Here is a 25124-nt window from a genome sequence, read left to right on the forward strand (position 1 = left end):
CTGCGAAGTTATGTGAATGTAAACATACCAACACCAGTTGTCAAGCAGTGGTGGGGGATAAACACAGACAGACATACATACAGGGTGTCCCCCCCCCCAAAAAAAAATATACTCACACTTTAAATAATTCAATGACTTAGAAACAAAATTAATGGTTCAAATTTACAAATACATGGCCAAAAAATGCACTCACTCTTTAAATGACAATAAATGCATTGCTTATTGACAATGATCAATGGTGAAATGCAAAATGGATAAATGCATTTTTATAAATATTCAAACTGACGACCACGACTCTTCAAACACAGCTGATGTCACGGACCAATTAATTTGAAACCGTTACGCATCATTTTATTTGGAACTGTGAGATATTGTCTTTTGATTTCCTCTATCAGCTGGTTTTGAGTGGTAAAACTTATCTTTGAGATATCCCCATAAAAAGAAGTCCACTGGAGTGAGGTCTGGTGAATGTGGAGGGAATTCAACACTACTTCTTTGCCCAATTCCTCTATTTGGAAAAGTTGCATTGAGATAGATCTGTAATGGACTGTGGATGCCTGGTGACAAGAATGGATCTTTAGTACCATATCACACAGCTGATATAATAAAGAGAAAATGAAGAGTACATATAAGTGCCAGAGGGGAAAAAGAGACACAACTGTATAAGAATGGTTAAGAAAACATTTATTGATATGTTAAATTCAAATTACGACAAACGTAAATAAACAAACGAAGTTTGCTTTTAGAAGCGTTGAGATGTCTTAGAAAGTTAAAGAAGTGATTTTAAATTCTCAATCACACCTACACTTTTCTCTGCAAAATAGGGGTAGTTTATCCTGTTCAGGCTATATTATTAGCATTTATTGATATGTTAACATGTGTGTCTGTGTGAGCATCATGTATACAGAATAATAGACAGGCCATCATGAGAACAAAGTGTATGTGTGTATAGATGTATACGCATGTGTTAAGAACATTTAAGGATGGCAATGAAGAGGGAGACAGTGAAAGAGTCTGTAGCCATTGGAGAAATTCATAGCTACAAGAATAATAATACCAGTTTGTAGTCAATAGTACATGGTAGGTGAAATACTGTATCAAGAAGTCGTGGCCATGATGCTGAGCCAGTTACAGGTGTATGTCGTATGTGAAGTCATGGCTGTGATGCTGCTGCCTGGGTCATTTGATACAGAAGTTAATGCTGTTGATCCATTGTGAAGTGTTGGAACCTGGGTGAGTTGCTTGTTGCGCTGTGTACAAAGAGAGATGATATTGACAACGTTGAAAAGGACATGATGGTGGTGATGAAGAAGGAGGTTGCTGTAATGCTGTTGGACGAAGTTGGTGAGTTTCAACGTGGTTGTTGTGGTAGTGGTGTTGTCACTGGAATGGGTTGTCTTTGTGGTCAGTGGCTAGACCTTAAAAAGTCTGGGACCAAAGACCTCAGAAAGAGGAAAAGCTGAGTTTTTATAAGGAGCTGTAGGCTAAAAACAGGGTTGTAAATAAGTTGTCCCACACGATCGTATTTAGGGCCTCTGACTGGTTATATATGGCAAATTGGCGTGACAGAGTAAGAGACAAATTGCGCCAATACCATTCAATCAGAGCAGTGGACACAATGGGATCCAAATAGTGGCCAAAAGTTAGCTGTTCCCTGCTACGTTCAAATGCATGTATATATAATAAATGGGAGAGAGGAATTTCACCCGAGTCTATGCTAGAGGTCCTTATGTCATGGTGGTAGTGAAGAAATGCTCTATCTTACTGAAAGGAAATCTCTTTGTCAGCAAACAACTCTTTGACAGATGGAACAACGGATTCCTGCAGCAAATTTAGGTAAGCATCCCCAGTAACAGTTTGGTCAAAAATGAATGGCCCTAGGATATCCAATACTGATATCCCACATCACACTGTAACAACTGGTGAGTTCAAATGGTGTTCCATTTATATGAAGATTTTCAAGAGCCCAGTAGTTGCAATTATGTTGGTTAATTGAACCATTTAACTTAAAACTGGCCTCATTTGCCCAAACAATTTTGGATATAAATGCTGCATCTTCCTCACATTTGCCCAGGTACCACTCACAAAATTGAACTCTCCAGTCAGGATCATCTTCATTGAGAGCATAGATTAATATCAGAGTGTAATATTTCTAACCAACTCACTTTAGAATGCAATGGGCACTTGATTTGGGGATTCCCATCTCATGAGCCATTTGTCGTACAGATTTCTGTGGGAATTGACAAAGAGTTTCCAGCAATTGTTCATTTTTGTGGCGCCGGTTGATGACTGTGGTCTTCTTGAATGCTTCTTATGGACAATAAGCGTAGTTCCATCTGATTCAAACTTATCTCATATGCAAGCAATGGTGTGTCGCGTTGGTGGATCTTTGTTTAAATGTCCTCTAAATTGTCTTTGGCCTTCCATAGCACTTTATGATAAATTTTCTTTCTTCAAAACTTATTCACACTTCTGCCATTACGAAGAAAGGGTCCTTACAGCGCATACCTGATGGAAATCTCGGCGATCTTACTAAGTATCGGCCTTTTCCATAAAAAGTGTCTTCAGCGATCTTTACCAAAGATTGGCCTTTTCCGTAACACCCGCACGATCTTCACTATGATGTTACGGTTAGTGTTTAGGGTTAGGGTTACGGTTAGGGACGCAATTCCCTAACCCAAACCCTAACCCCTTCAAAAGAAATCGCGCTCTCTGTATCTCTTTCGCTGTTATGACGTCGTTTCCGTTTCTCTCCAACACTTTTTACGGAAAAGGCCGATCTTTGGTAAAGATCGTCGAAGACACTTTTTACGGAAAAGGCTGATATTTAGGACTCGTACCGTAAGATCGCCTTTTCGGTAATTTATACCGATAAATATGCCAGCTACCGAAATTTACAGCAGCTTGGCTTATATTCCCCGAACGGTAAACCATTCACAAAACTTTGTTAACCCTAAAACCGGCGTTTGCACAAAGGGGTGGGTTACGTCTCCGCCATGTGCGCATTTTTTTTAAAGCAAATGTTAAGTCCTCGCACCTACAAACCTAGATGATCTGATGCCAATTTTGAACCCTTGACCAAAAATAAATGGGTACTACTAAAGCAGCGCGGACCCGAACGCGCTAGCTAGTCTTGAGTGGTCGATCCTAACCCTAACCCGCGTGTGCAAATGAATACGTGTTTAGGGTTAGGGTTAGGATCGACCACTCACGACTAGCTAGCGCGGACGCCCGACTGCGCGTTCGGGTCCGCGCTGCTTTAGTAGTACCAATAAATGCTTTATTTTCTACTTCACCTGTTTATAAAGAATAATTTAGCCAATAAAAACTTTAATGAATGGTGGTAATTAGAAAAGGAAGAATGTTACTTGAAACGAAACGAAAAAACACTGATTCCAAGCGATAAAAATAACAAATACTAAAAAAAATTGGAAAAGATATCTTTTTTTTAAAAAATTTATTCTTGGTGTCTCATTTAAATATACACAGTTCAGGCACTGACAAATGGTTTTGTGTACCAAAAATTAGAGTATATATATCAAGCGATGCGTAGTCACTAAATTTCCGTTGCAGTGAGACAATTTAAAAGATTTAACGAAAATATTTACTTGCGAAGAACGAAGTTAGTATTTTACTTTCGTACAGATGAAAAAAAAAATCCTTGATATTTTCTCAAGTGCTTATTATTATTAAAAATAATATATATGTATAATTCATTGTTTTAAATATTTATTTATAGAGTTTTTACACAAGAGAGATGTATAAAAACGAAGTTTTGTCGCTCCCAGCATAATATTCGTATCTTTTGGCGGACTATTCAAAGTTGATTATATGTCTCCCGTCTAATTTCAAGTAAGGTTTTATTATTTATTATATATTTAAATGATACATTATATATTGAACTGCATTAAACCCACTGTTCATTTCTCACAAAACTTGTTTCTTTGATAGGCTATATTTTGGTTATAAAACCTCAAGAAATTCAATTATATGCCTATTTTCTGCACACACATGTAAATACGTTGGTATGTATTTTCATAACACTTGATTTAAATCACGCACACGTTTTTTAAGTATTATATAAATAAAATCTTTGTTGCAGATAAATTAAGACAAGTAACTTCATAAACTATTTTATAAACTATCAAGGATCACTTTATAAAACTCGTTAAATCATTTTTAAATAAAGGAAGTCTTTCCAAAACAAAATAGTTCCTAGACTAGTTTTAGTTACGAAATCTAAAGAAATTGCTGTAAGGAGTTCCAGAAATATATAATTGCTAGGTAATTTAAAATAATGCCGCAGCCCCCCCTAAAGAGATTTACAAATGTTGGTTTTGTAAATTTTATCTCAAAAATCTCGAAAACTAATAAGAATTGTTTGATGCCATCGAATTATAGAGAAAGGGTTGCAACGAAATTAACCATTTAAAAAACAAACAAAAAACCCTTCGGAAATGACAAGCATAATCGACCATCCCCAGTTCTTCGCTTACCATATTTACTCGTTTATACATCGTTCTATTTTATATTTGATTTTTTTTCTTCTGAAAAACAAAAAAAAAAAAAAGAAGAAAAAGACTAGGATGCGACTTACACACGGAACAAAGCTAATATGAAGTTTAAATATGAGGGGGGAAAAACTTGTGTACCAAGATTTAACACTAAATTTGGGAACAACTGACACACGAGTAAATATGGTATATAAATATTTCACCTGGCGTTCAATTCTTCTAATTGTTCTAGACAGAATTGATAATAATATTTTCTATCTTAATTCATGGTATATTCTAAGATAAATAGTTTATTATTCACAAAAACTGTCAAACTCTGCCTCCCTTCAATTGTCAAAAGACGGAACCAGTTGCGTCGTGCTTAGTTGCTTAACTGTCTGTTGTGGTATCTCTGTATGTTTTGAAATTAAGAATTTTGATGATCTTCGAGTTTGGCAAATTTTTAAAAACAGCCATGACAATCTAAGACACGTTAGTTTGTTTTTTTTTTGGTGGGGGCATTATATACTTAAAAACTATAGGAGAAGCCTTTTCAGTCAGTCAAAAAAAAAAAAAAGTAAATATTTTCAGGTGGAACGGCTGTTTCGCAAATTTTGTTTACTAAAAAGGTAGTCCAGAGCATTTCCAAGGGCACCATGAAAAAAATCTGAAAAATTCCTGTCAAAATGGAAAAATTCCAACTTGTTGGTGCTTCCTAAGTCTGACGTCTGCATAATTTTGAATAATAGAAAATACTAACTTCACAATTAGAGAAAAAATTTTTTTTTTTTTTCGTTAATAGTTTAGTTAGTATAGGATCAAATAGTTCTGATCATGTCACATGACTGGAGCAAGGTACTCGATCAAGGCTGTGTAGTGGCGCGTGTGGCCGCCATCTTGGGAAGTGCCATTGCGCATGTGCAAGGGATTTGCCGTCAGCGGAAGTACCCGAGCACGCATGCGCAATGCAACAGGTGGAGAGAAAGTAATAGCTTTCTCTCTCTTTTCCATCCAGCAGCTGTGGCGACAGGACGTTCTTTCAGGCTGTCCCAACTCGACCCCGACATGTGGTCGAAGCTTCCTTTGGTATTCTTGCAGCATGCCTGTTCACCCAGGAACGAAACGGCTCTACACCAACCTAGAATAAATTATTGATCTGTTGCTACCATTATCCCTCATGTTGTTGTATTTCTGGATTTTAATGATTAATATAAGAACTGGGGAGAGACGGCCGAGCCGTCATATCTCATCCAATTCTTATAACTGGTGACCCCCGACGTGATAACGGAATTATCTCAAACAACTCGAAAAATAAATGAAGAGACGACGGAAACAAGAAAAAAACAACACAAGAGACGAGGGAATGGAACAATCCAACCAACTGCAACAGTTTTCTTACCCCGGAGAAAATACCATACAGCCTGGAAACTGAACCATCAACTACTATGACACGAGCGTATTTCTCTCACCCACGTGTTCAACACCAATTGAGGCCGAGAAAAGAACAAACGAGTGAACAGTGATTTCTCTTTTCGCCTGACTCCACATGGCTTGAAAAACAGAAAAAAAAAAAACAAACAACGTTGCTTCCATCTATTGTCTTACAGGACAGCACACAAAGAAAAAAGAAAATACTACACACACGCACATACATAAAAATTTTTGCCTGTATTGTTTTTTTCCTTGCAGCAACGACGTACGGTTGGTCAACAATATTTCTTTCTACAGACAGTACAAAGCAACACCTTCTGAGGTCTAGCCGCCGAGCACACAGCCAGTTCCAGCGACGACACGACAATAGCCTCATGGAGACCCAACACTTTGTTCAGCAGCTTACGGACCTCCATCTTCATCGCCTCCAGCTTCTTAGGGTCAACACCAACTTCTTGCTATGTACACAGCAACCAACAGCACTCGCACAGGTTCTATCTCAACACTGTTTGTGAATTATTTCACCATGGTTAACAGTGAATACAACCTGCGAGAACTCCTGTACCAAGTAAACGGCAGCAGTATTGAAGCTACAACCTCTCATGACATGTGCCTCTCCTCTGGCTCTGTTACGCGGCCTCTACTTCTTGTTACAGCACCTCAACTACTGTGTACCCTAACTACGAACTGGTATTTACTACCCTTGTGTCTGGACTTTCTTCTAACGCCCTTATAGACTCTTTTCTATGCTCTGTATTACTTGCACACACATGCATCCATGTTTGTATATATATAAACTTTGTTTACATGACGGCCTGCCTATTATTGTTTATATGTTACACTCACACACACAGAAAAAAAAAAAAAAAAGCAAACACCATTGTTTTTTGTTTTTACGAACATTTTTTTCTCTCTCTCTCTCTCCTATGCTCACATGGTTCCACAATCTTTTCCAAGATTGATCTGGTTCACACTTATCACCAGATTCTACCATTTTATCACAACCTTTTCAGCGATTCCGCGCATATAATGTGCACACTGTCTTCTAAAACAGACAAACTCTCTCCTCGTGCTTTCAGTCACCTGGACTATATTTCACAGTCATTTGCCAGGGAAGCAGAACATCCCTGTTGATGCTCTCACGAGACTCCCTGTCAATTCTATTTCCTCTACTGCAGCAATTGATTTACTTGCTATTTCGCAGGACCAAACTCTTTTGTCGACGTTAGATTTAACTTCGCCAAAATTCAACAATTGTAAATTTGCCTATCTTCCACTCCCTTCATCGAAGGCATCGTATATGCACCACCAGCTACCATCCCGCTTCTAATGGGATGGTTGAGCGATTTCATAGGCAACTTAAGGCTGCCTTACGCGCCTTGCCCAACCCGCAGTCTTGGGTTGAATTTCTTCAAGGTCGACGCTAATGGTCGTACAGAGATTGTGTCTGTCGACCGTCTGAAAAAAGCGTACCTTGACAAACCCTCAACTTCTGTGGACGACGTGCCCGTTTTTCAAACACCGCACACACCACTGTCAACATCATTACCACCACACACACCACTATCAACATCTTTACCAATGCATACACCAACATCAACACCATCACAAACACACACACCAGAAACCACTCCACCGTCGTCGTTGCAACAAAACTCAAATGACCCTTAGGTCACTAGATCTGGCCAGACAGTGCATTGGCCAAAGAAACTTTCCAAAACAATATACATTTGACATTTTTGTGCCGCCGGCATTTCATTTCTCTGTACAAACAAACATTGTTTTTCTTCCATTTCTGTGCACAGTAACATGCTAAAAGAAAATATGTACACATTACATATTGTTTCAACCTTTGCATAAACATTTGCTCACGCCAACACCTTCGTTGCAACTTTCTTTCACACAGACCCTTTATCTCTAGGTCTGGCTGAACTTTTCATGTTGAACAGAACTTTTTTCTTACTCACATCGTGTCGGATGCAAAAGTTTTGCTTCCATTATTGCATCGGCTGCATTGCCTGCTTCAACACAGTTTCACATAAACGGACATTTCTACACATCTCATTTCAATCTTGGAGAGAAAAAGTATTTTGCTTATATTTTTGAATTAAGAAACATCCATGTGTGTTCATGCACACACATACGTTATTGCAGGGGTTTTCAAACTGTGGTCCGCGGACCACAGGGGGTCCGCAAGGACAAGACAGGGGGTCTGTGGACAGCAAATACTTTTTATGGGCAATTTGATTTTATATATGTTTTTTAATCGAAATCTTTTAATTGACAAACCTATTTGTTAAATAAATAAATGTAAAAATGTTATTTTAAGCAAATACTTATGTATAAATTTCATATATAAAGGGGTCCGCAAGTCAAAAAGCTTGAAAACCCCTGCGTTATTGTATGCACACACACTGCTGTATTACATTTCTGCACATCTATACAAGGGAACCTATTCAAGGTTTCTTGACCTGCTAGAAACAACAGCAAAATTTCCCTCAAAACATACACACTACAATCTTAGAAATGAAGACACATTGATCAATGTAGCCCTAAATATACAAAAGGACAGAATGGTCAGAGCTGCAATCTCTTTGATTATAGGGGTCAAACGACGACGCCACATCCATATGCTACATAATTTTATATCTTATTTTCTTTAGATTAAAAGAACACCAAACCAAACCAAAGACAAAATGGAATCGATTTTCCATCAGAGCCAGCAGAATTTACAAACTCATGGACGACTGATCAAAGAGATGCAGAAGATATACGAAAATGTAAGATAAGATTTAATTACTTCTTTCTTTCCTTTCTTTGTCTCACTAAATGTTTTTTTTTAGTATTTATATCGTTCTCTGCCTTAATCAATAGTATTGAGGAATATCTTATAAAATCAACATTAGGCATAAGCATGGCTGTGTGGTTAAGAAGTTTGCTTTGCAGTCAGGTGATTTCTGGTTCAATTCCACTGTGAAGCAACTTCGGCAAGTGTCTTCTATGTCCCTAGGCTGGAAGATGGAAACTGTGAGGAAGTCCATTATATATATATATATATATATATATATATATATATAATTCATTAAAATACAGATGCCTATAATAGGACATCTAACCCGCTAGAAAGAGCAGCAAAAAACTCTATACCACAAAAATAGGGATAATTTCGAAAGAGAATGAAAAATAAAAACTTTTATCAGTCTATACTCTGTACCATGGTTTCAAGTTATTTAGCAAGATAAAAATATATCTTACTTGGGCAACTTTCTTCAGCAGAGTACCACTAACAAGCAAGTAAACATGAGTCATAGGGAAACACGACCCGCGTTTACACGCTTAATTTTTCAAACTATACCGCGCATGTGCGCTTTAACTTATATATATATATATATATATATATATATATATATGGCAGTCACCATGATAGATCGCTGACCACAACATTCAAATTTTTTTTCTCCGTGTTTTTCTCCTTATTCTTTGTTGAAGAGCGTAGGCTCGAAACGTTAAAGACTTTCTCTATTCCTGAGCGTCAAGCTAATACATCCTTTTGTTGTTTACACCACCTGTCCTCATCTGTTGTTGTATTTTTTTCGTAAATTCTCCCATATATATATATATATATATATTTGTCCATATCTATCTTTCCATACCAGTCTATCTGTCCATCTCTAACTATCCATATCTGTCTGTCTGTCTGTCTCGCCATTTAACAATAGGTGTTGGTTTGTTTGTATCCCCATCACCAAGCAGTTCAGCATAAGAGACCAGTAGAATAAGTACCAGTCTTAAAAAAAAAATAAGTATATTTGTTTGACTAAACCCTTTAGTGTGGTGCTGCAGCATGGCCGCTGTCCAATAAGTGAAACAAGTATGATAAAAAAAAAAAAAAACTCAGTGGTGAGGTTTATAACTGACCTATGATTACTGAGGGCGTATTTTACTTTTCCTTTCATTGGGGGTAGGTTGATATAATGAGTACCAGTAATAAACTGACGTTAATTTGATTATACTCCTTGTGCCATTTACAATTGCTGTTGTGTTACAACTTGCCCCTCCCCTCAAAATTGCTGGTCTTGTACCAAAATTTAGAAAGTAATGTTAATATTATTACCTCCACCTTAGCAAATGCGGAGGTATTGTTTTCAGTTATGTTTGTTTGTCCGTGGATAAGATGTCTTAAGAACCGCTGGAGGGATTCGGATGAAACTTTCAGGGATGTTTGGCCTTGTGACTGGCACAAACTGATTAGATTTTGGGATCGATCTAGTACTGGACAAGGATTCTGGATTATTTTTCCTGTTTTTTTTACTTAATTTTCGAGAGCGGTTGGGTTCATTTTTAGTATTCTCATTTGTGAGAGCAGTTGAGTTTATTTCAGATATTCTCATTTAAAAAATCATCTCTGGCTAATCGTTGAGAGGATGTTGGTGTTGCCTTGGCGGAGGTTTGCGCTCTTATTATTATTATTATTATTATTATCAAAGAGGTGAGCTGGTTGAACCATTAGCATGCTGGATAAAATGCTTAGCTGCATTTCATCAACCTTTATGTTCTGGGCTCAAATATCTCTCTGGGAAAAAAATGTCTGAAAACTTCTGGAATGAATCTTGAATATTATATTTTTTGCACTTTTACAAATATGCATGATTTTTATTTAAAAAAAAAAGCTTTCTGAATGCTTTCTTTTTTTTTTTTTTTCCAGAAAACCTTTGAGGAATTTTGGGTTGAACTGAAGTCTTTCATGAAATACTTTATGGTGAAGTTTGAACGGGAACCTGCTGTGGAGCGCGTCTCCAATTTTGTGTCCAATCTAATTATAGCATTAAGTCGGAAAAACAATGAAGTGCAGGACGTACAACCAGAGGAGGAGACTTCACAATCAAAAGTGGTTCAAACCTCAGTCTTGGAGAAAGTTTTTGCTTTTATTTTTGATGTAAGAAAACATGTTCTGAACAATAATTGAGACACATGTGAAAAAAGTGTGTGTGTGTAGATAGTATATAGTTGGCACTTCGTCGCTTACGACGTTGAGGGTTCCAGTTGATCCGATCAATGGAACAGCCTGCTCGTGAAATTAACGTGCTAGTGGCTGAGCTCTCCACGGACACGTGTACCCTTAACGTAGTTCCCGGGGATATTCAGCGTGACACAGTATGACAAGGCTGACCCTTTGAATTACAGGTACAACAGAAACAGGGAGAAAGTTGTGGTGAAAGAGTACGGCAGGGTTCGCCACCATCCCCTGCCGGAGCCTCGTGGAGCTTTAGGTGTTTCGCTCAATAAAAACTCACAACGCCTGGTCTGGGAATCGAAACCTCGATCCTATGACCGCGAGCCTGCTGCCCTAACCACTGGGCCATTGCATCTCCACAGATAGTATATAGAAAGTGTAGATATAGATATGTGTGTGGATATGTGCATGTGAGTAAAATATGTATACACATACCCACACTGGGTATCTTGGTTAGCTCCAGGCCAACCAAAGACTTGTGAATGGATTTGGTTGACAGAAACTGAAAGAAGTCTGTAATATAAGCCCTCTGCAGAAACTAAAAGAAGCCTGTAGTGTAAGCCCTCTATAATTTTCGTCTGACCCATGCAAGCATGGAAAAGTGGATGTTAAACAATGATGAATACAACTATTTAAACATTGTCTTTTTCTATTTTTCAGTCCCACGATTGTTCTTCACGAGCTATTCGCTATCGCTGTTGTCAATTGACAAATAAACTACTTGCTGGTTTGGGCGATGTTATGCTCGATGATGAGCTCTGTACAAATATAACCACCATAATGCTGGAACGGACAAAAGATTCTATACCTATTATCAGAGAACAAGCCATATATGCTCTGGCTTGCTTACAGAACCCAGAGGATGAGAACTGTCCCATCATTGAAGGTATGATATGACAGCTTCTTCTTCCTTGGTATTGTCAGTTTTGGTTTTTCTCAAATTTATAAGTTTCACAACAGTTTAGTTTTGATTCACACAAGAGATAACTGGTGTTGGAAGCATGCTTTCAGATTAGTCTGTCAAAAGTAATGCTTATTTATTCATATTGTTTTGAATTAATCATGCATTATTGTAATCATTCAATATAATTGTGCTAGCCATTTTTTTCTTTTTTTGCATTGTCAAAGATGACAAAGGACTGAGATGTCTGGTGCCTTACCATACTCAATAACACCCATCCACCACAGCAGAATTATTACCGGTGCTGGTGTTATGTAAAAAGCACTGGTGATGATGCCATGTAAAATGCACTCAGTATACTTGGTAAAGTGGTTGGCATTAGGAAAGGCATCCAGCTGTAGAAATCCATGTCAGAACAGACAGTGGAGCACCCGGCCTTATCAGTTCCTATCGAACTGTCCAACCCATGCCAGCATAAAAAAACGGACGTTAAATGATGATGTCAGTGTGTGAGAATGTTGCTGAGAGAATCCATGCCTGCCCAAATGCAGTAAGACAATCGTGCACATAGTTTGTTTGACACACAATTAAAGACTTGTTGCTGATAGCTTGGTAGTTCATGTTACTTAGATGCATAAGTTACTGAAATAGGGCCAGGAAAACAAAAATTGCTGAGTCTGAGGACATTGATGATAATAAGGATACTAATTACCTTGAAGTTTATTGTCTCTTCATAATTGTCTTTCTGTTGGTTTCAGCCTACCTGTTTCATTTGGAGAATGATTCTCATGCTGCCGTGCGACGTGCTGTAGTTGGATCTATTGCACTGTTAAGCAAGACGTTACCAGCCATTCTTGACAGAACTAAAGACTTAACTGAGTCTGTTCGGTGCCAAACGTTTTCCGTATTGGCTGAGAAAGTCAATATCAGGGCATTATCTATCTCACAGCGTCTAGACTTGGTAGACACGGGATTAATTGACAGATCTAGTAAGTATTTTATGTATGTTCATTATTTAAAGGTGACATTCTTGAATTATTGTATTTTGGTGGAATTGTATGGGCCACTTAATCTGATTGAGCTGGCAGAAATGTTAGCACGCCAGGCGAAATACTTAGCAGTATTTTGTTTGTCTTTACGTTCTGAGTTCAACTTTGCCTTTCATCCTTTTGGAGGTCGATAAATTAAGTACCAGTTATGCACTGTGGTTGATGTAATCGACTTAATCCCTTTGTCTGTCATCTTTTGTCCCCTCTGTGTGTAGCCCTTTGTGGGCTGTAAAGAAATAAATGTTAGCATTCTGGGCAAAATGCTTAGTGGCGTTTCATCTATCTTTATGTTCTGAGTTCAAATTCCACTGAGGTTGACTTTTCCTTTCATCCCTTTCAGGGTCGATAAAATAAGAACCAGTTGATCACTGGGGTTGATGTAATCAACTAACCCCTCTCCCCTGAAGTTGCTGCCTTTGTGTCAAATTTGAAACCACTGATATCTTGTAGAGTATACTCAGTTGATGTTTGTATATTTCAGCTACCGTGAAGAAGATTTGTACCAGAAAATTGTTTCAGTCTTGGCTTCAAAGTTGTGATGGTAGCTTTCTTGAATTACTCTACTCTCTTGATGTAGTCACTAGTTTTAAGCAGTGTGAGAAGCTACTTTTGTCTCTCTTTGAACAATATTCTGCAGAAGAATTAGTTAAAAACTTCACCTTTTTATCAGATGAGTATGTTATTCTTTACTTTTTATTCATCTATAATTTTCATAATGTTTCATGTATTAGTTTGCTTACTAACCGCATGATTTCAGCTTCAGTCCTACTGAGTGGCACCTTGAGTAAGTGTCTTCTGCTATAAGTGAGCAAAACCCTGTGAGTGGATTTGGTAGATGGAAATTGAAAGAAGCCCTTGTGTATGTGAGTGAATATGTATAATTGTGTCTCCCTGTATTGACATTGTGTAATTGTTGTAAATGAATCTGTGGTAACATGTCTGGCCAGGGGGAAATATTACATTGCTTGTAAACAAGGGTTGATGACAAGAAGGGGATCCAGCCTTAGAAAATCTGCCTCAAACTCAGTGCAACCCATGCAAGCTTGGAAAAGTGGATCCTAAAATGATAATTTAATCTTTTATTTTAGATTTGTTTATTGGTCTTTACCTGAAGGTATCATGGTTCACTAGAGCTTATCCCAGTTTTTAAGGTGACGTTTTTTCCTGGACAGAATGTCAGTCTATTGCATGATATATATCAAGACATAACATACTGAAACATATGTAATCACTTGTTAATTATATGCTGACACGCAAATTCGTGAAGCGTTCCATATTTTTATTTTCGAGCGAGATCGTTGCCAGTGCCCCTGGACTGGCTTGTGCGGGTGGCACATAAAAGACACCATTTCGAGCATGGCCGTTTTCGTGCGGGTGACACGTAAAAGCACCCACTACACTCTCTGAGTGGTTGGCGTTAGGAAGGGCATCCAGCTGTAGAAACTCTGCCAAATTAGACTGGAGCCTGGTGTAGCCATCCGGTTGCACCAGTCCTCAGTCAAATCGTCCAACCCATGCCAGCATGGAAAGCGGACGTTAAACGATGATGATGATGATGATGATGCTTTCCTGCTGTATGGAGTTGAAACCTGGACAGGCTGTAAAGCTCAAGTAGACATGTTATGTGCATGAGACAGATGCAACGAATTATGAATATCACTTTCTTTGACAAGATCAGGAATGAAGAGGCCCTACGGCCTGCTGGTCTGCTTCCTATGATGGAAATCCTCATTGATAGGAGTTTATGTTGGTTGGGCATGGACACAGGATGGACAACAGCAGACTCTCCAGGCAACTCTTTTACTCCCAGCTATACAAGGGGAAAAGAAACTTATGGAAGACCTAGACTGAGGGTCAAAGATACTGCAAAAAGGAATATGAAGTGGAAAGGTATTGATCATAATAAATGGCAAACCCAAGCGAAAAACTGACCAGTATGGACAAAGCTTATCAACTCATCATGCCAGAGCCATGGACAGTCATAGACATGATGACTGCAGATAATAATGCTTCCAGCAGTGAGCTAAACCATCTCATGTGATGAGCTTGCAAGGGCCTCTATGTCATTGCTCAGCCTGTGAGAAACAACAGCTAAATCTTCCTCTCGAATCACACTCTTTCATAATCTTACTTGTTTCTTTTTCCCTCAACTCCCAGCATAATGTTGCTCCTACACCTGCGGGGTACATTGCCTTGCAACCTGCATGACGGCATCACTTGTGTTTGTGTCATGAAAAAAAGCACCCATTTCATGCTGTTAAGTGGTTGGCATAAGGAAAGACATCTGGCCATAGAAACCATGCCAAAGCAGACACTAGACTATGATGCAGTCCTTGGGCCCTTTGAATCCTGCCGATCTGTCCAACATATGCCAGCAGTGAATATAGATGTTAGATGATGATGATAATGTATAGATAAGATGGTCTTCAATAAATGGTCTCCAACTTAGTAGAAATAGCATTCAAATCTCCCTCAGATTGCATCCTACATTCTTAAATAAGGAAAAGACATTAATGCACTCCTACCTACTCCTGAAAAAATGAGTTGGTCTGAAAATGCCTTTGATTATAGGTATGCTTGGTCAGCGCTGTCTTGGAGATAAGTGACACCCTGATCATTTAACTTGCTGTTAGTCAGGTGCACTGGACAAAAAAGACTTAAGTACTTTTGTTGCTGTGGTCCAACAGAAGCTTTGGTGATGCGACAGTTTGTGACCCTGTCTTCCCTAAAAGGCCAGTAACTCTGATTGAGACAGTGTGGTTGCTAAGATGTGATGGTCATCTATGGGCTGACCAACATGTCTGTCAGTGGGTGAGAGTTCTATTGCTGAGAGAAAAACTTTGGGTGCATTTCATATTATAACTCTCCCTCCCTCCCTCTCTCTCTCTCTCTCACACACACAAATACATTGGCGTTAGGACGGGCATCCAGCTGTAGAAACTCTGCCAAATCAGATTGGAGCCTGGTGTAGCCATCTGGTTTCACCAGTCCTCAGTCAAATCGTCCAACCCATGCTAGCATGGAAAGCGGACGTTAAACGATGATGATGATGATGACACTCACTGAGGTGCTGGCATAGCTGTGTGGTTGAGAAGTTAGTGTATTAGATTGTATGTAGTGCTGGTGAGGATGGTAGATAATAAATGAATAAATGAATTAACTGTATAATGATAACGTAATTAATTTTTCATTTATTAGTTTGTGTCAATTACTTATTGATGTCTCTCTGATAATGATAAACTACTTCTGTTTCCAGCTTACTGATTAGTAAAGAAGAACTTGACTGTGAAAAAGTTGTCTACTGGAAGACTTTATGTCAGTACCTGGACTCACTTGGTGTTGATGGTGCAGACAGCTTAGAGAAAGTGTTACCAAACAGTATTGTGTTTTGCGACTATCTTAAGAGGTAAGAAGTTTTTCTGTTTGGTCATCAATTGACGAATCAATCCTAGTATGGATTTTTTCTTTTACTTATTCTATCGGTCTCTTATGCTGAACTGCTAAGTTACAGGGATGCAAACCAACCAATGCTAGTTGTCAAGCAAAGACATCCACACATATTTAATTACGCTGTGTAACAAAATTTGAATTTTTTTTCGTCTTTGGCCAATAAGTGTTATTTCCTATTTGCTTCTATCTAGAAATCAAAGGAAATGGCTACAGTTCCCTTTAAATTTTGCTTTTGTGACCTGGACATCAATGTTTTGAAACTGGCCTATTTTCCATTACATTTCAAACAGATTCAGCACCGAGTTGTTGAAGCAGAAATATTGTGATAGCGAATATTCTGCTCAATATCATAGATTTGATTGTCAGTTGCTTGACTTTATCCATTTGAGCATGTGGCTGACAGTATGTGCATCTCTGATCATGAGCAGGAGTAGTTGGGGAGCATCATAGCTATGTGTTGAGAGGGATTCTTTGGGGTTTGAATAAATGTAAGGACAGCATAGTTTGAAGGAAATATTAGCCATTTTTCATACTTTCTAGGGGTAAGCAAATAAGATATAACATTTCTTATTTGAAATAACAGTTCAAGGTGGTGAACTGGCAGAATCATTAGCACGCCGAGTGAAATGCTTAGCGGTATTTTGTCTGTCTTTTCGTTCTGAGTTCAAATTCTTCCGAGGTCGACTTTGCCTTTCATCCTTTCAGGGTCAATAAATTAAGTGCCAGTTATGCACTGAGGTCGATGTAATCGACTTAATGCCTTTGTCTGTCCTTGTTTGTCCCCTCTATGTTTGTCCCCTTGTGGGCAGTAAAGAAATAAGAAATAACATTGATTATTCAAGGACAAAAATCTTGTTACACAATGCCATTTAAATATTTCTTATTTCTTTATTTCATTTCAGTTACCATCTTGACAATTCCATTAAATCCGAAACAAGATCTGCTGAAGATGAGTTAGAATGTCAATTCATTGTAGAGCAATTGATAGGCATGTTGAAATTCATGGATTTGTCAGACATTGCTGCAAGGTATGAACAAAAACTTTGATTTTTTAAAACTTAACTGACTACATAGACTGCAGGTACCAATCATGTGTGGTGGTCAGGTTATTTGTTGCTTGGAATCATTGTCTGTTGTAGAACTTTGTGTATTTTCAAGTGAGATATCCACCTAATGTTAAATGCTAGCCCAGCAGTTCTCAAAGTGACCAGTATCAGTGAAATTATTTTAATCCTTCTTCATCTCGAAAAGAGCAAAAAAGAGTTTGTGTCTTTGTCTTGATATTGGACAAATTTTAAAAGTTTAAAACCAGGTTAATTTTTTTTCAGGCTTGGCTGCATGGTTAAGGAGTTTGCTTCCCAACCATGTGGTTTCAGGTTCAGTCCTACTCATGGTACCTTGTGCAAGTGTTGAACATCTTTGAAGGTATAAAGGGGAGCAGTTGATTTGTTGACAGAAGCTGATAACAGCAATGCTGCTTGTTTCTCTCAGTTTTAACAGACTACAAATATGAAAATACACACAGACACACGCATTCACACATTTATAATGATAGGCTTCTTTCAGTTTCCTCTTAGCACATCCTCTCCCAAGGCCTTGGTGTCAACTTGGGCTATAGTAGAAAACACTTGCCTAAGGTGCCATGCAGTGGGCTGTATATGAAATGACATGATTGGAAAGCAAACTTAATCACAGTGATACATGTACCTGCTTATAGAAAAACAGGGAAGAATTTGACAAAATACACAGTGTTTGGAGAAGAGTGAGATTAGAGTGGACAGGAAGCGATGCGGTTTAGATGGTGGAAGTCAGGTAGAGGCAGCTTGTTTAAAAGGCACAGATATCAGTATATTAGCTGTAGATAAGAGAGAAATAGAAGACAGTTTTGTGAGTGGTGTAGTTGTAGAATATTTAGCGACTATGATTATATAGAATGTTTAGTGTGACAGTCAGCAAGAATGGTGCCATCTCTTATCCTTCTATGCGTTAATAATTTTTTAAAAATTTGAAGATTTCTGATTGCAAAAAAAAAAAAACCCCAAAAAACAAAACAAAGTAAACCTAGATACCTAGGCTCACCACGAAAAGAAAAAGAAATACTTTTTCCCTTTAAATTAGAGCTTTTGTCCTTCTATAATTATTGAATTTAAAAAAGAAAAAAATTTTATTTTTTAGGAATGCTGTGCAGACTTTGCTCCATGATGTTTTAGTGTCTGATAAGATCAACAATTGTTGGATTAGTACCATTGTGGCAGAGTTACACGTACTGAAACCAGATCGAAAGGAACTTATGAACTACATTTGTGACTTGGTCAGTGAAATACACGAGCCTGTTGTTTTGATATTGCAGAGCGTTAATGAAGATGAGAAACGAGCAATTGATCTGAAGGTAGTTCATGAAAATTTTTGTTTTGATTTTCACTTTCATGGCTTCATCTGTTTTGTCTGTCTTGCTGTATTACACAACACTGGTTAAGAAGTTCACTTCTCAATCATGAGGTTGTGTGTTCACTCTCACTGTGCAGCACTTTGGGGTAGGTATCTTCTGCCATCACATCAGGTCAACCTGAGCCTTGTGAGTGAAATTGGGTTAAGAAAAACTGTGTGGAAGCCTGTTAAATGTATTGTACCTGTTAGGGATAAAATGATCAATAGTTTTTTTTTAGCAGAGATACAACAAGCTGAACGCCAGCATTCAACTTGTTGCATCCCTGAAAGTCAGTCTCTCTTCTATGTGTGCGTTCTCGTTTGAGTTTTTTGTATAATAGACAGTTTTGTTTTTGCCAATTATTATAATGTAACTCTTATCCAAGTAAAATGAGTTACACGTTCTTCTTCACTGGAGGGTTATACAAGGTGCATTGAAAAAGTATCCAATTTCATTTTTTCCCACCAAAACTAACTCCATGTTGGCAAAATCTTTTGGGTGAGAGGTGATGCTACCCTTCCATCACATGCATGAAAATTTTCATGCTTGTAGGCTGTGTCACTTTCCAGCTGTTACATGTAGAGTACAGGTGTGTAGTGCATGCTCGTCGGATTTTCATTTTCACCAAATGCATTTAACAGAGATATTGCATTGAGTTTTGCCAAAAGCTTGGTGATGTTCAAACCATCCAGAAAATTGCCAAAGGCCTTCTGAATTTTCACAATTGTTTGTGACCTCCTTTTTAAGGTTTGCCTTTCTGAGATCACCCATTACTTCTTCCAACGTCATTGTTAATTTTCATCTGCTGTAGGCTCCTTTTATTTATATTACTTGACAATGCAACTGAAAGGAGTTTATGGAAGATGAAAATCAACTACCATTTTCTTACGCATTGATTCGTCCCCTGTAATCATTTTCTCTCAGCTCATCTGTGCTCTATCGTTGTTGCACATTAACATTACTCATCCACTGGAGCCTGCTTGCCTCATTTCATTTCAGCTTTTCCATATTCACTGCATATATCTGCCACAGTGCCACAGTGCCATTCGCTTCAAACATTCTGCCTTACATATGAAGAGAGACGTCCTTTTTTTTGCTATCGGTGATAACAGTTCCTTAAACTTTTTCTACCTTGTTCATACTCTGGCTATTATGTTGCTGCTATAGCCGACTCTTCTGGTGATTAGGTCCTCTAAGTAACAGGAACTGTAAATTACTTCTACTCAATTTTTTGGGCAGTTGAAAGATTGCACATTATGGATGCTCCTATTGATAACTACTCTGTCTGTACATCTGTTACGTCTGTAGTCTGTCTACTTGTTCAGTTTGTCTGAGATCCCATTGTACTTGTATCATCATCATCATTTTGCATCTGCTCTTCCATCTACTCTGGTATGGGCTGGACTAATTCCCTAAGCAGTGTTTTCCTGTGGTGTGAGGCCAGTTTCTCTGAAATTGTTTGGAAGAATTTGTTGAAATAACTTTTAAAGAACATGCTAACTTCGCTTGGTAGTATTAATTATTCGCACACTGTGAAAATGGTGCTTTTGTTGAGGAATAAAGGTTGAATGTCTTGAGATGATCCTAATAATCAATAATTTTTATTCCTGTTAATAGCTCTTTATAGCAGTGCTCTGCAACCGGTATGCCATGGCACACTGGTGTGCCACAAGATGATACAAGGTGTGCCTCAGTGTAACCTGAATATAATCTTTTCCCTATACTTTTAGTTATATTTTTAGTTCAGGTGTGCCACTGAATTTTGAAAAGAATATAAATGTACCACAAGTGAAAAAGGTAGCAGTGCACTGCTTTATAGGACTTCAATTATTAGCTCCGCCTTAGCGTAAGGTGGAGGTATTGTTTTCAGTCGTGTTTGTTTGTCTATGGACAAGATATCTCAAGAACCACTGGATGAATTCGGATGAAACTTTCAAGGATGTTTGGCCTCATGACTGGCATGAAGTGATTAGATTTTGGGATCAATCCAGTACTGGACAAAGATTCTGGATTATTTTTCCTGTTTTTTTTTATTACTTAATTTTTGAGAGCGGTCGGGTTCATTCTTAGTATTCTCGTTTGTGAGAGCATTCGAGTTTATTTTAGATATTCTCATTTTAAAAATCGTTGAGAGGACATTGGTTTTGCCTTGGAATAGGTTTGCACTCTCTGAGTGCTCTTGTTGTAGATTTTTTTCTGTAATGTATTGGGTGAGCACATAGTATTTCCTATCTAATTAAAAATTAAAGCCCGAAAAAATATAAAACAAATTTGACATTTCTCATATTTTCATTGAGCTTCCTGGTTTATTGATTGCTCTTTTAAAAATGCCTCTTTAGTTTCCTGATAAGATGGTTAAAATTATGATTAAAATTTCGTTTGAATTTCCTTCGTATAGATTGCTTCCTTACGAATTAAAATTCATGAGCTGCGAGATGAGTTAGATGAATATGTCAAAAAAGAAGACTATATTTCTGCTGCCAATGTAAAGAACACTCTGAAGCAACTTGAACAGCAACAAGAAGAATTAATTGCATCAAAAACACCCAGCTCTGATGAAACAACAGAAGTGAAGGTTAGCATTGCTTGGGAGACACAGTGTGAAAAATTATTCTTAATTTGTAGTTTTCTTTCAGCCATTTCCTATTAAATGATGTCTTTATAAACATTGTATTTTGTACCAAAGTTAGAGATTGTGAACAAGAATGAAATAGTAACTAGTAGCACCAAATGCATCCAGTGAAGTCTGTCTTAGCCATTTTCGTTTAATTAGAGAAAAATGAAATAGGAATTTACATTAAATTTGTTTGCATTTTAGTTTTCATTTTCATTATTTTACATGTATCTTTCCATACTGGTGTGGGTTGGACAAACCTGTTTTATCACAGCATCTCACCATTTGTTGTTGTTCCTTGTCATCTCCTTTTGTTTTAAATTTCAAATAGATAGAACTAAGATAGTTTCATACACAAAAATTGATAAGAGGGGGGGGGGAAAAAAATGAAGATTCAGTCTTGTATTCATATATGATTAAAATTGCATTGATTAAAAAATATTTTCAGTTCTGCAATTCTTTCAGTTCCCATATTTTTTTTTACTCATTATTACTTTTACTGCTTTACTGCTTAATCACTCATCTTCCTCCTTGATCTCAGTTTTTTTATTCCATTATCAATCTGTCTAAAGACTGTTTTTCATATCTTCCCCTCATTCTTGTTTGCTGAAGATCTCTACTAGAAATATCAAATTACTGCTTCTCCCGTAGCAGGTAATTGATAAAAGGGTCCTGTTAAATGTTGATTCAATTATTTCTGAAATGAGATAGGCCCAACTTCACAGATAAGACACAGGGTACTTTTATGAGACACTGTTTATGGAAAAAAAACTGCATGTTTTTATATGCCCTCAAATATGCTATATTTATTTCTGTTTTATTCACCCAACAACACTTTGGGATGAGACGGAAGGGAGTGTTCATATTTTTTAATCTTATCCTGCTATATCAATAAGTTTAAAAGGGATGAGATTAATACACTTAAGCATTCAGTTTAAGATGATGCAGATTAGCAGTTGTTTGTGAAACATGGGCCAGGAGATAGTTTTAAAGGGAAATGGTTCTCAGGTGGGAGTAGAGAGTTGTAACAGTAGATGAATCTCCTGGTATCCAGCGAGAGAGTTGTGGTAGCAGTAGATGAGTCTCCTAGTATCTAACATGCTGCTGAAGTCAAGTTCATATAGTTTGATTAGTTATGTGCTTGTTTGCAGGGTATTACCTTGCCCAAGTAGCTGTACTGCTAATAAATCTGTGCTGTGTCTTATAAGTCAAGATAATTTGTTTTTACTTTACAGAATGATCCGAAGACTCTGTTGAAGTGCCTAACAATAATTTGTGAAACACTGATGTTGAAGAATGTCTCTGTCAAAGAACTAACCATTGAACTTCTGAAAGAGAGCATTGTAAGTATTTCTTGATTAATTCTTAATGTCTTGTTATTGTGTTGAGTTCTTATTTTTCAAAAAATCTTATCTTGCTTTTTCTTTTCTTTTTTGTTTTTGTTGTGCATGAACAATAGCATAGTTGGTTAACAGCTTTTTCATGTGCCAACGAGTGGTTCACTACATTTAAGGTGGTGGGAGTGATGGGAGAGCATTTTAGGTGGAAGAAATATAGTAAGGGGATTTTTGTTAGAATGCACCAATTTATTTAGTTTTCTTACTGATGTTTCCCCAATATATATCAGTACTTTGTTTATCATATTTTAATTTTTACCTGCAAAACATTGCCAGAAATAGAAATGGGGAAGCATGTAAGGATATATTTTTTTTCCACTTAAAGATATGATGTAATAATATACATGTGATCAGTATGTGAATGTTACAAAATAGAAGAAACTCAAAAGTGGGCCATTATGAAAAGTTGCTGATCTTTGGGCTAGAGAAGTCATTCTGTAGTCCTACAGAGGAATGGCATCTGGCTGTAGGAAATCTGACCCAAGTAAGCATGGAAAAATGAGCATTAGAACAATAATGACAATGGTGATGAAATGCAGTGGGGGTGGTAGAACAGTAGGTCTAAACGAGTATCCAAAGAGCATTTAAGGCACATAATGCTTTATGAGTACAAAAAAGGAAACTCTGCAGCCAAAGCAACTTGAAACATACGCTCAGTTTATGGGAAAGAATGCTTGAATGAAAGAACTTGCAGAAGATGGTTTGCAAAATTCAGAAGTGGAGATTTCAGCCTTGAAGATGAAGATCGAACAAGACGTCCAGTTGAGTTTGATGATAAGCTCCTTGAGGCATTACTTGAAGAAAATCCTGCATTATCAGTTGGAGAATTGGCAATAAAGCTTAGTTCAAACCATACAACTGTTCATCGTCATCTTCAACAACTTGGAAAGGTTCCTAAACTTGGAAAATGAGTGCCTCACAATTGTCTGAAAGCAACCGCAAATCCTGAGTTGACATTTGCTCTTCTCTCCATTCTTGCAAACTCATTTCACCCTTTTTGGATAGACTTGTGACTGGTGACGAAAAATGGATCTTCTATCAAAATGTTAAATGTCGTAAACAGTGGCTTGGTAAAAGGTTCTTCTCTCTATCTGGTGGGATTGCAAAGGAGTAATTCACTTTGAATTGTTACCACCTAATGCAACAATCAATGCTCAAGTCTACTGTCAGCAATTAAAGCATTTGAACCAAGCTTTGAAGGAAAAAAAGACCTGCTTTAGTGAATTGAAAAGGAGTGATGTTTCATCAGGACAATGCATTACCCCACACTGTAAAGATTACATCACAGAAGATCGAAGAGCTTGGTTGGGAAAAAATTCCTCATCCACCTTAATCTCCCAACTTTGCTCCTTCAGACTACCATTTGTTTCGTAGTTTACAAAATCATTTGGGGAACATAACTTGCGCAAGCCAGGACGAGGTCGAAACTGACATTTCAGAGTTCTTTGCTTTGAAACCAAAAGAGTTTTACATTGATGGGATTAAAAAGCTTGTAAATAGATGGAAGGAAATCATAGATAATCAGGGAAAGTACATTGATGATTAAATTTCAATTAAATATAACATTTGATCACTTGTTTTCTTTATTCAAAATTCGGACAGAACAGAACTTATGGGATGACCTGATAGGATTAGAGAGGGTGAGTAGGCAGGAAGTGAGTGAGAGTGCAAAAGGAGAGTGGGAGATGGTGGGGAGGGGAATGCAATGAATAGTGAACATGGGTCATCTCAAATAGATACTTGTAATATACTGGGGTTAATTCAGTTAATTATACCTATCCCTTGTAAAAATTTGACTTGTTTCTTATGGAATAAAAAAAATCAATATTACACTAGTTTCCATAGATATTATTTCAATATTACAACAGTTTCCATGATTTCTTCTTTTCCATATCATCAAAAGATTCTTCCCTCCATCCCAAATGAATGCGATGAAGTGCGAAACCTTGGGCTCAAATGTCTCGGATTGTGTTGCTTGAATAGTAAAGAAACAGCAGTACGACACCTGAATATTTTCTTAGAGGTAAGTTCCTGGATATTTACTTCATAATCTATACAGTGAAAATAAAGTGGACCCAGCTGTTATGTTGGTTTTTTTGGTAACTTATGTAGGAGAACTGTAATTTTGATTGAAAATGAAACCTGTATGGGGATAGATGTGAACTCTGCAAGCAACAGAGAAGGCGACTTGATGAAGAGAGCAGTAACTTTGGTTAAAATTCTGCATAAAGTAAATGTGGACTTCACAAGACATCATTAGATGATTGCACCAATTCTCTTTCTTTCAGATGTAGAAAATAGTCAACGGACAACCTAAATAACACTAGAGATTCACCTCTGCCTGTCA

The 25124-nt window shown here is 37.6% G+C and overlaps 1 protein-coding gene across 1 annotated transcript in view; it reads left to right on the forward strand.

The window, feature by feature from the left end:
- The first annotated feature begins 3810 nt into the window (after positions 1 to 3810).
- LOC106868660 (condensin complex subunit 3) overlaps positions 3811 to 25124 on the forward strand; it is a 30620-nt gene continuing 9306 nt past the window's right edge. Inside the window, exons 1-12 of the mRNA XM_089365793.1 lie at positions 3811 to 3852; positions 8588 to 8704; positions 10630 to 10860; positions 11599 to 11824; positions 12598 to 12828; positions 13370 to 13562; positions 16145 to 16294; positions 17241 to 17366; positions 18514 to 18727; positions 21165 to 21341; positions 22616 to 22723; positions 24681 to 24800. Coding sequence (XP_089221919.1) covers positions 8621 to 8704; positions 10630 to 10860; positions 11599 to 11824; positions 12598 to 12828; positions 13370 to 13562; positions 16145 to 16294; positions 17241 to 17366; positions 18514 to 18727; positions 21165 to 21341; positions 22616 to 22723; positions 24681 to 24800 — 1860 coding nt within the window. The 5' untranslated portion in view covers positions 3811 to 3852; positions 8588 to 8620. The remainder of the gene's footprint in view (positions 3853 to 8587; positions 8705 to 10629; positions 10861 to 11598; positions 11825 to 12597; positions 12829 to 13369; positions 13563 to 16144; positions 16295 to 17240; positions 17367 to 18513; positions 18728 to 21164; positions 21342 to 22615; positions 22724 to 24680; positions 24801 to 25124) is intronic.

This window comes from Octopus bimaculoides, chromosome 18 (genome assembly GCF_046866305.1).
Source record: "Octopus bimaculoides isolate indiv1 chromosome 18, ASM4686630v1, whole genome shotgun sequence".
In the NCBI taxonomy this organism is placed as follows: Eukaryota; Metazoa; Mollusca; class Cephalopoda; order Octopoda; family Octopodidae; genus Octopus; species Octopus bimaculoides.